An 18,195-nucleotide genomic window follows, 5' to 3' on the forward strand; every position below is an offset into this window, starting at 1 on the left:
CATTCTCTTTTGGCTCATATACCCTGTGGTTGTTTGATTCAGGAGTCCCCCATAAACTTAGGTGTTCTGAATGCTGTGTTCCCAGCTGATGGAGATTTGGGAATTAATGCCTCCTAGAGGCAATGTATTGTTGGGTGTGGGCTTACGGGTGTTATGGCCAGTTTCCCCTTGCCAGTGTTTGGCACTCTCTCCTGTTGTGGTTGTCCATCTGATGTTGGCAGGAGGTGATGTCCACCCTCTGCTCATGCCATAATCTTCCCTGCCATCATGGAGCTTTCCCTGGAGTCTGTAAGCCAAAATAAACCCTATATTCCCAAAAGCTGCTCTTGGTTGGGTGATTTCTGCCAGCAATGCAAACCTGACTGCAACATTCCCTACTCAAATTTTTCACAAGATTATGACCTACTTAGAGTAAATTCTCCATTCCTTTCTCTCCTAAGAAATAACACTCTACTCATTCTTGTAATGCACTCTTTCTAACCAAGCACCATGTATGACCTGTATATTTAATAATACTTAATTGTCAAGAACACATGAAGCTGTAGGTACTATGGTAACAAATTCCTGGTGTTAAAACAAACTATTTCATAACCCACAATCAAAGGCATAATTGGAAACTATTTCTATGTTTTGAGATGAAATGCAATAGTACCTATAAAATATTTCAAATGCTACAAACTAAAGACTATCATAAGATAAAGCAATAAGGATTTTTAGCAGAAGGGTAATTTTCAAAATCTTAAGACTGAATTTCTGCTGCTCAAGCCATGATGACTCAATAATTAATCCTGGAGAAAGAGCTTCATAATAGATCGGCAAAATCATAAACTTATAAGATGTTCTTTACCCCAATTTATGGCAAAAAGTGACTTTGTAAGAATATAAATTCATGTCAAAAGATACGTCAGCTCCTTGGAACAATCAATAAATGCAATGCAACTTTCTCTACATTTTGAATAATCACGATCGATGTAACTTCCACTTGTGCTTATTGAGTATTTAATTCTGAATGCACTGGATGTACTTATAACTCCTATCTTATTTCTGATTTGGGTCAATCCTATGAAATAACACTATTAGCACCCCCACTCCACAGATTAAGAAATTTGCTCATAGAGATATTTGACTTGCCAACTGCTATGCAGGAAGGATGCACTAGAGCCTCAAACCTCCACACTTAAAACATCACGTGTGCATAATGCTTCATTATATCCAAAACATTCCAAACAATTGTGTCATTTGAGTGTTTATTTCCATGTAACAATATCCATTTTGGGGTTTCTGAACCCCTCACTACTTAGATGAGCCAATCTATCATGTGTACCTAATTCTCTAAGAAACACAGCATCTTCCTAGGACAAATTGCAACTGAAACCCTTGTATTATTCACTCACAATATTGTCTCGGATTGATGAGGACAGAATAAAGCCAGATACCCTCCTCCTGGTTGTTCCTTGAACAAAGAGAGATTTGAAAGGGCTTTCTCCATTGGGGAAAGTGAAATAAAAATGCTTCTCTAGGTCGCTCACTTCTTGATCTTTTTCAAAAATGACTTTATTAGGGAATAATTTACATAAAAAGTTAATTTAATGAATACAGTGTAATGAATTTGGAGTGAAGTACAGAACCATGAACCCACACCATAAGCATCTTTTTCCTTTTCAGAAGTACCCTTCTGGGCTGGAGAGATAGGTTAGTGGTTAAGGCGCATGCCTGCGAAGCCTGAGGACCCAGATTCCATTCTCCAGGTCCCACTAAGTCAGTGCACATGGTGGCGCATGCATTTGGAGTGCCCATTCTCCCTCTCTCTCTCTCTCTCTCTCTCTCTCTCATAAGTAAACAGATCTTTAAATTTAAAAAGTCTCCTTCTGCTGTGTGTGTGTGTGTGTGTGTGTGTGTGTGTGTGTGTGTGTAAAAACACTCAATATACCATCTACCTACTTACCAAACTTTATGGATGTAATGCATTTTCATTTACCCCATTGGCTGTCCCATGCGTATATCTCTAGGCTTTGACTGTGTGCATAACTCCAACAGCATCCTTTCACTGATATGATTCTCTTCCTCCGCCTGTGCCTGCTCACTGGGAACCCCCCACTCTACTCCAATTGTAGGAATCTGACCATCCCAGATTCTTCCTCCTTCTATCTGCCTTATTTCACTCAGTTCCTCTAGGAATATCCATAGGATCATAAATAGCAGGATGGATAATACAGGATTTATGTTGGCGCCACATTTTCCTTCTCCATTCTTCGTTGATGGGCCGCACTGAGTGATGCTGGAGGATGATGAGTGTGCGTCCATTGGCTGTCTTACATTCCCCGAGGTAAGCACTCAAATGGAATAACTGTATCAGATCGTAGTTCTATTTTCAGGTTCTTGAGAAATCTCCATACTATTTTCCACAGTGGCTGTACCAATTTACATTCCTATCAACAGGGTGTTAGGCTGCCCTTTGCTGTGCATACGTGCAGATGCTTGCTACAGTGCATGCATGTATATAAGCCTCCTCACAAGTCGGAGTTGATATCCCATGTGGCTTGATTTGTAGTTTTTCTGGAGAGTGAAGTTGAACACCTTTGCACATGCCTGTTGGCTGTTAGCATGCCTTCCTTTGAATAATACATGTAAACTTCCCTTGCACATCTTCAAACAGATTCTTTGCTTTCTTTTTCTATTGCAGATTCTCTGTGTGTTTTAGATATTTGCCCCTTATCAGACACATAGTTTGCAATTACTTTTTCCCTTGTTCCATAGGTTGCTTTCCCACCTTTTTTTCCCATTTCCTTTGACATGCAGAAGCCACCACCTAAATGGAATCCCCGTCAAATCCAAGAAACCATCTCCAAGATGGGTGTCAGGAAGCATCTCCCTTGTGTTGTCTTTAAAGATTTTCTTTTTACAGCCTCAGGTCTTTAAGTCTTTAATGCATGTTGAATTCACTTTTCTAAAAGTGTAGCATAAGGGTCTCATCTTACGTCTTATGCCTCTGGGTTTGGAGATTGAGTTTTCTCAGTACCATCTACTGAGGAGACCACCCTTCCCTCACTGTGGGTTCTGAGCCCCTCTGTTGAAGATCAACATATGTGGTTTATTCCTGAGATCTTTAGTGTTTCATTGGTTTACAAATCTGCATTTATGTCCATATTATATTGTTTTGATTACTGCAGTTTTAATATATATATATAATTTTTTGTAAAAAAGGAGGAAGGGAGGGAGGGAGAGAGAAAGAAAAATTGGCACACCAGGGCCTCCTGCCACTGAAAGTGAGATGCATGTGCCACTTTGTGCCCCTGGCTTTATGTGGGTACTGGGGAACAAAATCCAGGGCACCAGGCTTTGCAACAAGCACCTTTAACCACTGAGCCATCTCCCTGGCCCAGTTTTTAAATTATATTTTGAAATCAGGAATCATAATACCTCTACATTTGTACTTTTTAAAGATTAGTTTGCCTACCCAGGATTCTTTTTGATCCAATGTGAATTTTATGAATTTTATGTATTTCTGTAAACAGTTTTTATCACATTCAGCCTTTAATAGAGATTTCATCAAATCTGTAAGTTGCCTTGGGAAATATAGGTATTTTCAGATCGGACGTCTTTCCTGTTATTTCTCCCTGTTTGCATTTCTTCTGTTGATGCTCATAGTCTTAGACAAGTGTTTCCCTTCCTCAGGTCACGTTAGTCCTGCTTTACTTCTGTGGCTGCCAGTGCACATGGCCGGGCTTCTTGGCTACTGTTCTGATAGCTCATTGTTACTGTGTAGAAATGCAACCGATGTTTGTACATAATTTTGTATCCTGCCATCTTATTGAATTTATTAGTTTTCATAGTTTTGGCAGATTCTTTCGTTGTTTGTTCTTTCCTGCTATAAAAATCATTTGCAGGGACTAAAACGATGGCTCACAGTCAAAGACACTTGTTTGAGAAGCCTAATGACCCAGTTCAATTCCACAGCACCCATGTAAACACAGGTAAACACAGTGGCACTTGCATCTGGAGTTCATTTGCTATGGCAGGAGACCCTGGCATGCCTATAGTCTCTGCCTGTCTCTCTCTCTATCTCTGTCTCTCTTTTAAATAAGTAAGTAAATATTGTGTAAAGATCATCTGTATACGAAGATAATTTCACTTCAGCAATAACAACTTCAATAGGTTTTATTTAGTTTTTTTTAATTAATTAATTTATTTATTTACTTGAGAGTGACAGAGAGAGAAAGAGGCAGATAGAGAGAGGGAGAATGGGCATGCCACCCACTGAAAAAGAACTCCAGATGCATGCGCCCCCTTGTGCATCTGGCTAACGTGGGTCCTGGGGAATTAAGCCTCGAACCGGGGTCCTTAGGCTTCACAGGAAAGCTCTTAACCACTAAGCCATCTCTCCAGCCTACTTAGTTTTTTTAAATTAATTTCTCTGAGTGGGGCTCCTATTACTATGTCAAATAGAATATTGGGAAGTGAATATTTTTCTTTTGCTCCAGATATTGGAGGAAAATCTTTCAGGTCTTCAACACTGGATATGTTAGCTCTTGACTGTTCCTATATGGCTTTATTGTCTTGAGATAATACACTTATAATAATATATGGAACTTCTTTATTTTTTATTTTTATTTATTTATTTACTTGAGAGAGAGAATGGGCCTCTAGTTGCTGCAAACAAACTCAGAGGCATGCCCCACCATGTGCATCTGGCTTATATGGGTCCTGGAGAATCAAACCTAGGACCTTTGGCTTTTCAAGAAAGTGCCTTAACCACTACGCCATCTCTGCAGCCCATAGAGGTTTTTTGTTTTTTTTTTTTAATCAAAAACATTGTTGGCAACTCATGGTCTAACCTACTTAGCAGCAAATAGCCTGTTGTGATGCCCACACAAGTGCAATAGTGGCTCACAGCCAAGGTGGAGAACCAACTGCTCTTGATTTGGCTAACTGATCCCCTCAGTGGTATGGGACCCATAGCTGGAGCTGGGAAACAAGTCAAAACCATATCCAAACATAAGCCCACTCTCCAATATCAAGCTACCATCAATCATGGGCTACAAGAGGGCCTACACCTATTAAATTCTCTATTACAAAAAGCAAGGGTTATCTCATTTGTCCTGGTGCTAACTTACTCTCCGTTGGAGAATCTGCTTCTCTTTTTCAGATAGATGTAGATCCTAAGGAGAGAGCCACCCCATCATACCTCAAAAGGGCCCTGGCTGAAACTAAGAAAAATTGGCGAAACAAGCAAGGGTGCTGTTTTCCTGATGAACCGGATACCAGCACAAGGGGGAAGGAGACCAACACAGAGAAAAATCAACTCCTACCAAATCAGAGCCAGAGCCTCAGAGGCCCCCAACACCTCATCACTGAAGCAGACCAAAAATGAACCCAACATGGCTCAGGGAAATTTTGTGGAAGAGGGGTCGGAAAGAATGTCAGAGCCACATGTTGGGTCATGATATGCACAGACAGTTATCGTACCAATAACTGTGGGCTAACTACACAATGCACGACCCATATACCTCAACAAGGAGGGGCCAATGGGGAGGGGGTAGGTCACGGATGAGCCTAATAATAGTACCAAACTGACTGTATTTGCTGAATACACAAACAATTAATAAAAAAAATGTATATATTAAAAAAACATTGTTGGGTTTTGTCAAATGTTTCTTCTGACTTTTAAAGATGATCATGTGATTTTTATTTTATGTATTTACTTACAAGAAGAGAGAGGAGAATCAGACAGAGAGAATGGACATACCAGGGCCTCCAGAGACTGCAAAGAAACTCCAGGCACATGCATCTGGCTTCCGTGGGTACTGGGGAATCGAACCTGGGTTCTCAGGCTTTTCAAGCAAGCACCTTAACTCTTCAGCCCCTAGTCATGTAATATATGTTTATTTATTTATAGCAGAGAGATACAGAGAAAGGGAGCCATAAAGAGAGGGCGAAAGAGAGAATGGGCACCCCAGGGCTTCTAGCCACTGCAAACAAACTCAAGATACTTGGGGATTTGGAGTTGGGGTCTTGAGACAAGGTCTCATGTATCTCAATGTGAGCTCAAAATTGCTATGTATCTCAGGCTAACCTTGAACTCCTGACCCTCTTGCCTAAGCCTTCCCAACCCACCTCCTCTACAGATCTTTGTTCTCTGGTCCTTGTTTAAATTTGGTCTTCACTTCTCTCAAACCATCTAAAACCACGCACATTCATTTTATTTTACATTTAGTTATTTGTATGATTTTGACATTTGTTCAACCAATCCCAATTTTGTATACAACCCTAGATTTGATGCATGAATGTCTACATACTCAAGAAATTGTTCTAAACCAGGAGCCCAGTATTATTTCAAACATTATTCACAACCAATTTTGTATCCTTACCTAAGTCATCTCCTACTGGATGATGGATATTTTAGATTAATGAATTAATTAATTAATTATAGGAGAATAATTTCCCATATTTGTATTCTATAGAAAACATTCAACTATTCGTTAATGTTGACTTACATTGGTGCCAAGTCCTTCCTAATGTGGCATAGGCAGGGAATGGATATCATCTCACCTTAAAGACGTGTTTCACGTGAGCATAATGACAGCGAATATTTAGTTTCTCAAGTAATCTTTGAGTTTGTTGGATGTTGATCTTTCCACCTCTAAATTCCTCATGAATGGTAGACAAAAACCATGTACGAAGCACAGAAAGTTAAGGAAATTTGCAAGGCGTATTTGAAATTTAAAATTCTAAAAGCAATGTCTCATCTTTTCTTTGGTTTATTTATTTTTAACTTGAATCTCTTTTGTTCTGAGTCATACTACGGCCCACTTGCACTGCCCTGAGTAGGGACATCCATTATAATCATGTTCCCCAACTCAGACCCATGTGGAAACTGCCAAGGCACCAAGTTAGCTACCCAGGGCCCAGGTGAGCACACCCTCCCACAGCCACCCATCCAGTCACATAACCACCCACCCTTGCACACAGGATTGGGGACCCGGCCCATTTGTCATTGACCTCATTCCCTGGTCTGCCTGTCTGAGCCACCCTTAGCAGGGACACCAAGGTGATCATACTCCCCATCTCTGACTACTGCAGAGACTGACAGGGCATTGAACAGGCTGCCCCTAGGGTCCAGCTGAGTGCTGCCCTCCCCCCCCCCAACCAGCATTCAGTCATGTGGGTGCAACCTCCATGGTCAGGCCCATGTGGTGCTGACCTCACTCCCTGGACCACCCACATGCACCATCCTGTATAGGAATGACTAGACAAGGCTCTTCCCACGCAGGATTTACTGGTCACACTCCCCAATGTGCCCATCCCAGACCCCGGTGGAGACTGCCACCTACAAGCTTGGAGGCTCAGATTCCAGTATGCCCAGGTCAGACCCTCAGATAGACTTCCAGTCCAGGTCCAATGAGATCAAGGCTGACCAGACCACTCCACACAGGCCCCAGTGTGAGTGCATTCTCAGCAAGACAAAGGGATTGTCTCTAGATGGACAAAGCAAGTGAGACAAGAAACCAAGGCAAGATATCACCATGAAGAAAACCAAGTCCCAGAGTTGAGGCCTGAAGCCTCCAGTGGAAACTGCTTAGAGGAAACTGCAGACAAAATATTCCAAAATGTAATAGTCAACAAATGTAGTGAGGCCATGAATGAAATGGAAGAGAATCAAAAGCAGAGGGCTGTACATAGGTGGCTCAGCTGTTAAAAGCCCTTGCTTGCAAAGCCTGATGGCTTGACCTCAATTCCCCAGCATCCTTGTTAAACCAGATGCACAGAGTGGCACAAACATCTGGAGTTTGTTTGCAGTGACAAGAAACGCTAGTGCACCCATTCACTCTAATTCTCCATCCCTTTCTCTCCCTCCCTCTCTGTCTCTCTCTCTCTCTCATTCTCTTTCTTCTCCTCTTTCTCCCTTCCTTCTCTACTTGCAAATAAATAATAATTTGTTTAAAGAGAGAGAGAGAACTGGCATGCCAGGGCCTCAGCCACTGCAATCGAACTTCAGCTGCTTGTGCATATAGTGCACCAGTGCAATTTCATACTTGTATCACCTTTGTGCATCTGGAATACATGGGATCTGGAGAGGGATAAAACATGGGTCCTTGAGCTTCACAGGCAAGCACCTTAACCACTAAGTCATTTCTCCAGCCCTAAATAGTAATTTAAAAAAATAAATAAAAAGAACTCAATAGGTAGCAGAATTAACTTAAAGAGGACATGATCAAAAGCATAAATGAATTCCTAGAGAGCACAGGCTATCAACTATACAATAAGAAATGCAAATGGAATTCAGTAAAAGGTGGAGACACTGAAGAAAAACCTAATGGAAATCAAAGGGAAACAACTCAATGAAAAGGCTCCCACAACAGTCTCAGCAACGAGCAGATCATGTGGAGGTCAGACAATCAGAGCTCCAGGACAAGACAGAGCAAATAGGTCAGGGGACAAAGTCAGTGAAAAGCCCCAAAACAGTGAATAGCAGGAATAACAGAACATGAGGGAAGTGTAGGACACCTTCAAAAGACCAAACATTCAGATCATGAGCAGAAAAAAAATCAAATCACAACAAATGCTAACAAGGGTGTGAGGAAAGAGAAATCCTCATTCGATGTTAGTAGGAATATAAACTTGTATACTCACTGTGGACATCAGAATGTAGCTTGTTCAAAATTCTAAAAATAGATTCACTATTTTACCATTATTCCACTCCTGGCCAAAGCTCTTGGTTACCCACCAGAACTAAATGGTAAGATCTTATTGCTGAAGGCATCACAAGATGAAGTTACAGGACATTAAAAGATCAGGCTGAAACTGAGACAGAAGGAAGCTTCCCTGCTGGCTAGAACTCAAAGCGCTGGAGAGCTGGTGAGGGAGAGTAGTCACCCATGATGGTCACAGCAAGCAGTGGATCCTGCAAGGTGCAGAATAAACCAACCAGGCAAGATGGACACACTGGTGCAATAGTGGCACACAGGCTAAGGAAGTGACCACGTGCTCTATGCTTGGATATGAGGTCTGATCAGGGGAAGGAATTCATGCCTGATACCGAGAACCAAGCCTATCATTTTGAAGGACATAGAGCTAGAGGGAAGCTTCCACTGTTCTTTGGCTACAAGGAAAGGTTATGCCCATCAAAATAAATCTTTTAAATGTCTATGTTTTGCCCTTTTATCAATTCTGCTCTCTCTTTCTCTTTGCTAGAAATTCTGCTTTTTACAGATATCAGTGAATACCAGGGAGACCCAAGACCAATCAGAATAACAAGAAAAGAAAGCTGACTGCCGATGATAAGATGAGTCATTTCTGTCACACTGCCCAGGGCCCAGGACACATTACAGAGGAAGTGGAAGATTGAATGTGAGTGCGGCTCACACGGAAAGCCTCACAGCCTCCTCCAGGGACAAGGCAGTAGACACCAAGGAGACTCAAAACTCATCAGCGCAGAAAATCAGGCGCTGTCAAGAGCTTCCCACCAAAGAAGACTTACAGTAAGCCCTCCAAAGCTCAGATGAGGGAGCAGAAAGAATTTAAGAGCCACAGGATGTGCAAGTGGCCTCTGAGGCATTGTCGCTCCACACAGAGACTGACTGGTGTATTCATAACCCCACAGTGATTACCGATAACCCCACTGAGGAGGGCCCTCAATGGAATAGGGTTGGGGAGAGGAAACATAAGAGCATTATTTTGGTGGGAAGATGACCAATATTTCACATATTAAAATTATCAATTAAACATTTCATATATATATGAAGTACATATATATACCACTTACAACAAAATGAGATCTTTGCCATATGGTCATTAAGGAATAGACGGGATAACACAATTAAACTGCAGCAAAATAATAAAAATTGCAGTTTGAAAATTAAAATTATTATTTAGAAAGTGCATTATGCCATTACTACAGTGTATTACCTGAAGGCCTGAACTTGAGAGCCACATGACTCCAAGGTCCCCACCTGCCAGACCTCCCTTGCTGAGAGTAGCAAGCAAGTCAATACCTAATCATAGAGGAGGGGAAGCAGCACATGAGTCCTTAAGACATTATTGAACACAGTTTCTGTTGCTCTTAGTAACTAGTGAACATGATTGATGTTATTATTACATGAGTCAAATGTCCTGCTGCATGCCTTCCCCTAAAACCATTTCAAATACCATCAAAAAAGGGTTAGAAATACCACACTTGGGGCCTGGGCATATAGCTCAGTTCAGAGAGTGCTCACATACTATGCATGAGGCCCTGAGTGTGATCCCAGCACCATAAAAGCAGGTGTGAAGGTATATGCCTCTAATCTCTGTCCTTAGGAGGTAGAGGAAAAAGAGCCAGGGCTGGAGGGACAGCTTAGCAGTTAAGGCACTGGTCTGAAAAGCCAAAGGACCTAGGTTTGATTCCTCATACTCACATAAAGTCAGATGCACAAGGTGGCACATGCCTCTCGAGTTTGTTTGCAGTGACTAGAGGCCCTAGTGCCCCCATTCTCCCTCTCCTTCCCCCCCCATCTCTCTCTCTTTCTCCAATAAATATTCAAAATTTTTTAAAGAATCAGAAGTTCAAAGCCACCCACAGCTCCATGATGAGTGTGACCCTAGTCTAGAACATATGAGACTATGCCACTCACAAAACAAGTGGTAAAAACCCCACAGTAGCCATATATTGAATATGTAAAGTACAGTAATAATAATCAAGTTTACTTATTACACACAGAGAAACTACAAAACTTGGGAGATCTCCAACTTCAAAAGCCAAACACTGTGACTGGAATAAGATGTCCATCTATTCAGTCATGAAAGAAAGCTGTAAGTAAAAATAGCTTCAAATTCCACTCCGCTTCAAATTGTGAAAGCTAATGAGCAGTGTGCTTAAATTTAGTAGCTATGAAAAGGGTGGAATACCCTTTTTCTTGTAATAAAAATTTACAAGAGTCTAGGGAAACCCAGAGATGCTCAGAACACACATGGAAGAAAGCAGAAAGCTTACTCAGAAACGTCAGATGCTAAAATTCAGAACTCTTCAGAGAGTGGGTGCTAAATAAAGATAAATCGAGGGGGGGGGGTGTGGAGGAAGCTTGGGAATGGATATCTTGCTTCCCAGTAATCCTGGATGTCTCGTGTCCTTGTTTTCATGACCTGAGCTGGTTCTCCTCCTGGGTGGGGGGAGGCCTGTCCCCTCTTAGGTGATGTCCTGCTGCCTCTCTGTGCGAAATGAATTCCTTGATACTTATCAGCTGTTGTGAGGGTATCTGACTTTCTAGGGAGAAAGCAAAGAAGATGGCATTTGTTGCTTTTGCTCTTTGAAACAACCTCACCAAAAAAAATCTTATGAAAACCTCATCTAAGATGTGTTCCTACTCCCGGCTTCTTGTCTGACCATCTCCAAACACAGTGTTTCTACATGCAGCAGCCCCCCCCCCCATACTCTCACCCATGAATTGCCAGGGTGCCTTCTTCCTCCTGGTTGGCTTTCCAAGCCCTCAAACCTTTCCTCACAACGGGCACCCGGTGGGGTAGGGCAGGTGATCTGAGGGCCTGCGTGGATAGCGATGCCATTGGTGTCCCTGTGAAACGCTCTAGAAACGCCAGGCTTGGCAATACAGCAAAGACCTACCACTTGTGAAGGAGGTGTTGGCGAAGCGATGTTCTTAAAATCTTCAAAATTAGGATAGTTAGTTGGCTGGGCACCACACCGCAGATGACTCATTTTTTTTTCCTGCAGTGGGCTGAGCACCCATTGTGGTCTCACCCAGGGTTCCATATTCTGCAAGAGGAGCTCTTTTGTGACCTCACGGGGCCAGCCCGAGCTCCCCAGGCCGCCCTGGCCAGATCGATGCTGAGCGCGCAGATAACACCTTGCCTGGGGAGAGGTGTGCCACGGGATGCTCTGTCACCCTCTGAACGCTCTTCGTGTCGGAAGCTTGGCTCCTGCGGCAACCAAACATGTCACTTAGTGTTCTGAGCAGGAAGGAGAAGGAGAGGGTGATTCAGCGGCTCTTGATGCAGGCTCCTCCGGGGGAGTTCGTCAACATGTTCGACAACCTGTGTCTGCTGATCCGCGACGAGAAGCTCATGCACCAGCAGGGCGAGTGCGCGGGCCACCGGCACTGCCAGAAGTACTGCGTGCCGCTGTGCCTGGACGGGAACCCGGTCCTGCTCACGCACCACAACGTGCTGGGCGACAGCTGGTACTTCGACTGCCAGAGCAAGCTTTCCTTCAAGTTCGACCTGCTTCAGAACCAGCTGCGGGACATCCGGAGCCACGGCATCATCCGGAACGAGACGGAGTACCTGCGGACGGTGGTGCTGTGCGCCCTGAGGCTGTACACCAGCGACCACTACCCGGCCGGCCACTGCAACGTGCTGCGGAAGACGCTGCGCGGCCGCGAGTTCCTGCTGGCCTGCATCGAAGACCACAGCTACGGCGCCGGCCAGTGCTGGAACGGCGTGTGGGTCTCCAAGTGGCTCTTCCAGGTGAACCCCTTCCTGACGCAGGTCTCCGGCAGGATCTTCGTGCAAGCGCACTTCTTCCGGTGCGTCAACCTGCACCTCGAAATCTCCAAGGACCTGAAGGAGAGCCTGGAGGTCGTTAACCAAGCGCAGCTGGCGCTCAGTTTTGCAAGGCTGGTGGAGGAGCAGGAGAACCTCTTTCAAACGGCCGTCCTGGACGAGCTGCAGGAGCTGTCCCAGGAGACCCTGAAAAGGGTCCTCAGGAGGGACCTGCCCGTGACCCGCACGCTCATCGACTGGCAGAGAATAATCTCGGACTTGAAGCTGGTGATGTACCCCAAGCTAGGATACGTCATTTACTCCAGGAGCATGCTGTGCAACTGGATAATATAAAGGGGGCTCCCGGCCGTCACCACCCGCCGCTGAGTGGCTCTTGTTTGTGGGGAGCGACTGAGGCTCTAAAGCGGAGCAGCCCCTAGACACGGCTCCTGTTAGTCCTAGCAAGTGGAAGTGGGGTGAAAGAGTGAGGGGCAATTTTATCCAGGCAGTATTTACCAGTAAGACCAAAACTGGGGGCAGAAAACGGGGGGGGAGTGATGGCGCATGCCTTTAATCCCAGCACTCGGGAGGCAGAGGTAGGAGGATCGCGGTGACTTCGAGGCCACTCTGAGACTCCATAGGGAATTCCAGGTCAGTCTGGGCTAGAGTGAGACCTTACCTCAAAAGAGGGGAGGGTGCAAAGTAAGCATCCTTCATGGGGTTTGTGATCATAAATTAGAGGCATTGATTATGTAACCTTTCAGAAATATTATGGCTGTGGTCAATATTAAAGGCTGCATGTTTCTGCATGTGTGTGCAGATTCGTGCATGCACGCGTACATGTGTGCATATGACTTTCTTTGAAACCGAGAAGTTGTGCCTATGAGCATGTCTCTGGAAATATTTCTCATTACAAGGTTGAGTCTTGGACTAACGGTGACTGAAGGAGACTTTAATAAACGACAGTGGTTTTGGATTTTCCATCAAACCCAATGATGCCAAACTGTAGCTCAGTTAGACTGCCTGTGAGCTCAGTTTCGCTGCTATCCTTTTTCGCCACTTCTTAACAGAAAATATGGAATAATTCCAAATCTCTGGGCTTCTCTCTTACAAGACCTTCCGACTAGGAAACTCGGCCCTCCCAACCTTGAAGCGTTGAGCTCCTGTAAAGTCACTGCTTTAGACACTTATTCCAATGCTTCACAGCACATCTTGTGCCAAATATTTTACAAATAATTTTTCCTCATTAGTCTGGATCTAGGATCATCCCCACTTTATACTGAAAGCACCTAAGATTTCAACTTCATCAAATTCCCTGGCTCCATGACAGAGTACCACAAAGTGGGGTGCTGATAATGGACAGGAGGTTCGCGCTCACAGCTCTCAGACTGGAAACCCAAGCTCAGGCCTGCTTGTCTGTAGACAGACGGCGATTCTTAGCGTGCCCTCGCGTGGTGGATGGGGCACGGCAATACTTCAGGGTCTCTTTTCTCAGGACACTAACCCTGTTCATGTAGGCTGCAACCTCGTGACCCCTAAGCTCCACATTCCCTCACCCTCCCAGGTTGGGTGTTACATTTCACCATCCAAACCAGAGCATGCAGGGGCACTTACAAGTGACAAGTTCCCGTACCCTGATTTCACAGCTAAACAGAAGGCCTGTGCGTGTGAAATGAGCAATCATAAGCAATGCCGCCGCTGGTTGGTTACCTTCTAATTCCTTGGACAGAATCCTTGACAAAAGTCAACGTAGGGGAGGAAGGATTGGCTTAGCTTACAGTTAGAGTCCATCGGGGCAGGAAAGGTCACAGTCCAAGCGAGGAAGCCAACCAGAGCCATGAACGCTGGTGCTCAGCCAGCTCTCTCCTTCAATACTGTCCAGGAGCCCAGCCCATGTGAAGCTTCTTTACCCCATTTCTAGGCAGTTGATTCCACTCTAGAACTCCCAGCAGCCTCCTCTTGCTTTGGTTAAAAAAAAAAAAATGTATAGCTGGGCATGGTGGCGCATGCATTGAGTCCTAGCACTTGGGAGGAGGCAGAGGTAGGAGGATTGCCATGAGTTCAAGGCCACCCTGAGACTACATAGTGAGTTCCAGGACAGCCTGGGCTAGAGCAAGACCCTACCTCAAGAAAAAAGAGAGAGAGAGAGAGAAAGAAAAAACTGTAACAGGACTGGAGAGATAGTTAAGGTACTTGCCTGCAAACCCAAAGGACCCAGTTTTAATTCCCCAGGACCCACATAAACCAGATGCACAAGATGGTGCATGCATCTGGAGTTCATTTGCAGTGGCTGGTTGCCTTGGGGTGCCCATTCTGTCTCTCTCTCATAAATATAAATATATATATATACATATGTACATATGTATATATCAATGTAAGAGTTTGTTCTTTTCTCCAAAAGGAGAGCTCTCCTCTAATAAGTTCAAGAAAACCAGGGGTCATTTTATTTGGTTCTTTTTTTAAATTTATTAATTTTTTTTTACTAATTAGTTTTGTACTCAATGAATACTGTCAAGTTGGTACCATTGTTAGGCTCCTCTATGACCTACCCCTTACCCCTGACCCCTCCTTGTTGAGGTATATGGGTCATGCATTGTGGAGTTAGCCCACAGTTACAGGTATGAGAAATGTCTGTGCATATCAAGACCCAACATGTGGCTCTGACATTCTTTCTGCCCCCTCTTCTGCAAAATTCCCCTGAGCCATGTTGGGTTCATTTTGGGTCTGCTTCCGTGATGAGGTGTTGGGGGCCTCTGAGGCTCTGGCTCTCTGATTTGGTAGGAGTTGATTTTTCTCTGCGTTGATCTCCTTCCCCCTTGTGCTGGTTTCTTCTCCCCAGCAGCCAATACAGACCGTATCGTGTTCCACTCCACCAGAGGTCCACTGATGGGAAGGTTATGTCTTTCAACTCTCCCCAGTTGCAGAGTGGCCCAATACTGTCCTGGAACATTCCTGGCCTTATGTTGCCTTGAGGTTGCAACGAGCTTCATCTTTTCTTCCTTGAAATCTTACCATAATGTGTGAGACCCAACCACTACCGCATATGCAGGTCTGGGAACAAGCAAGCAATTAGAATTGCCATTCAATGTTTTGGGTGTTGCAACATGAATAAAGACCATATCCATGTGAAATTAGGTCTGGATGAGTGCATAGTGAATAGGAAAAGGTGTTTCCAGTTCACGGGCATACAGCCAAATTCTTGCTTTACCTTATGTTTTCCTCAATCCTCTCACGATAGCACACTTCATGTTGCTGCCCTTTTACTTGAAGGTTTCGGCAATCTCTGGCCTTGCCACCCTGAACGCTCACTCTGAAAAGTTTCAATAGTTTCTTATGGTTTACCGTTGACCAATTTATTTGTTTTTCAGGGTTTTTGTTCTGGTTTGTTTTTAAGACTCAAACTCACAATTCTCCTGGCTCAACCTTCAAAGTGCCAGGGATATAGATGTATACCAATTCAACCAGCTGATTCACTACTAATACATATACATATATATATATATAATATATATACACATATATATATATATGTATGTGTGTGGGGTATATATTATTTTCAAGCACAGGGAGAGAAAGAAAGTGAGTGAGAGAGAGGCAGTGGGCGTGCCAGGGCCTCCAGCCACTGCAAATTCCATATGCATGTATCACTTTGTGCATCTCTCTTTATGTGAGTACTGGCGACTTGAGCCTGGGCTGTTAGGCTTTGCAGACAAGCACCTTAACTGCTGAGTCACCTCTCCAGCCCCATCATCACCATTCTTATAACATCACCTCTTCATCTATCTATTCCTAAATTCTTATGAACTCTAATTTCACCTCTACTTCATTCACTAGTCCTCTCTCTCCCTCTCCCTCTCCCTCTCCCTCTCCCTCTCCCTCTCCCTCTCCCTCTCCCTCTCCCTCTCTCTCTCTCTCTCTCTCTCTCTCTCTCTCTCTCTCTCTCTCTCTGTCTCTCTCTCTCTCTGTGTATATAATCATTTCATTGTCTGTTAATTCCTATAAGCTTTTGGTGGTGTGCTTTAATTTTTCACTATATTTAAGCTCCATTTCTTCATCATTGCTTCAGATAGCAAATGACTTCATTCCTTCACTAAGTAAAATATCCTTTCAAAGTTTTAAAAGTTTCTTTGCTCTTCAATTAAAAATACATATTTAGGGCTGGAGAGATGGCTTAATGGTTAAGCTCTTCCTGTGAAGCCTAAGGACCCTGGTTTGAGGTTTGATTCCCCAGGACCCACATTAGCCAGATGCACAAGGGGGCCCATGCGTCTGGAGCTCCTCCTTTGCAGTGGCTAAGTCCCTGATGTGCCCATGTAACCTATGATGGGGGAGGTCATGAGCTCTAGGGTTATAAAGCCTACTGGTGTCTGGCTAAATGTAGATACTGTGCTCACCAAAGTGCCTGGTAAGCACTTCTCTTAATGTTCATACCCACATATTAATGCTACTCTCACTTTTGGTTAGAGAAGCTTCTCTTTTCAGAGGGCAGTGACCTCTGATATGACTCAAAAGGCACCATAGTGCTGAGAAGAAGTGACAGAGGAGTGCTCAGCACTGAGACATCTCTATCACACCTTCCAAGGCTCAGGGCCCAGTGCAGAAGAGGTGACAAAAAGAATGTAAGAGCCAAAGGAAGGGTAGGACTGCTTACAATGCAATCTTCCATACACAAAAGGATCTGGATATCTGTGACCTCATGATGCCTGGTACTACCTACATAAGACGTTCATAATAGGAGGAAAAGATGATGACATCAAAATAAAAAAGAGACTGATTGAGAGGGAAGGGGATATGATGGAGAGTGGTGTTGCAAAAGGGAAAGTGGGAAGGGGAGAGAGATTTATCACAGTTTATTGTCTATAATTATGGAAGTTGTCATTAAAATGTGTCCTGATAAATAAAGACAGAAACTTAAATAAAGAATTTTTTAAAACACACACTATTAACCGTCAGGAAACACAGGTCAAGACTGCAGTAAGGTATCACTGTACGCTTGTTGGGCTGGCTACTGTGTGTCAGCGAAGAGGGAGGATGTGGATGTGCAGAAGTTAGAGAGCTTGAACGGTGCCAGCAGGAACACCGAGCTCTGCAGCCACTGTGGGAGACAGCACGGAGGGCCGTGGAAACACAGAACCACCATGTTCGCTTTAAATATTTTATTTTACATATGTATTTGAGATAAAAAGAGAGAGGAATGAAGAGAGAGAGAGATGCACAGAGAGGGAATGGGCACACAGGGCTTCCAGCCACTGCAAATGAAATCCAAAACACAGATAAGAAATGACAGTCTTAGAAGAATTTTGGTGTGAAAGTACCTCAGAAACGTATTCTTTTTTGTTTTGTTTTTGTTTTTGAATGGTGAGAGCTGGATGTTTACTGACAGAGAGGAGACAAGACAAGGTGAAAGTGAAGAATGCAGAGGGGCTGAGGAGGTGGATCAGTGGCAAAAGTGCTTGTAGGGCCAGCCTGGGGGTTTGAGTTCAGATTCTGAGCACTGATGTAAGAGCCGGGCATGGCGGGGCACCCCTGTAATGCCAGTGCTGAGGAGGAAGAGACAGGAGGACCTCAAGGTCATGGTGGCTGGCTAGTTCAGCTGAGTTCATAAGCTCAGTGTTCCATGAGAGACACGGCAGAAAGCAATGAAGAAGACACCTGACATTGACCTCTGGTACATACATGTGCATCTACTCACACACAAGCACACACACACACACACACACACAC

At 44.1% G+C, this 18,195-nt stretch overlaps 2 protein-coding genes across 2 annotated transcripts in view; one reads left to right on the plus strand and one right to left on the minus strand.

Moving 5' to 3' along the window:
* Positions 1-7,450, minus strand: part of Plcz1 (phospholipase C zeta 1) — a 57,062-nt gene extending 49,612 nt beyond the window's left edge. Inside the window, exons 1-2 of the mRNA XM_045139559.1 lie at positions 7,435-7,450; positions 6,550-6,692 (exon numbers count right to left, since the gene is read on the minus strand). Of these exons, the coding sequence (XP_044995494.1) occupies positions 6,550-6,692; positions 7,435-7,450 (159 nt within the window). The remainder of the gene's footprint in view (positions 1-6,549; positions 6,693-7,434) is intronic.
* A 4,475-nt stretch (positions 7,451-11,925) lies between these two features.
* Capza3 (capping actin protein of muscle Z-line subunit alpha 3) lies at positions 11,926-12,825 on the plus strand. The gene has a single exon (XM_004664452.2). It carries the CDS (start codon positions 11,926-11,928, stop codon positions 12,823-12,825), a length of 900 nt encoding a protein of 299 aa, XP_004664509.2.
* The last annotated feature ends 5,370 nt before the right edge of the window (positions 12,826-18,195 follow it).

The sequence above is a fragment of the Jaculus jaculus genome, chromosome 22 (assembly GCF_020740685.1).
Source record: "Jaculus jaculus isolate mJacJac1 chromosome 22, mJacJac1.mat.Y.cur, whole genome shotgun sequence".
In the NCBI taxonomy this organism is placed as follows: Eukaryota; Metazoa; Chordata; class Mammalia; order Rodentia; family Dipodidae; genus Jaculus; species Jaculus jaculus.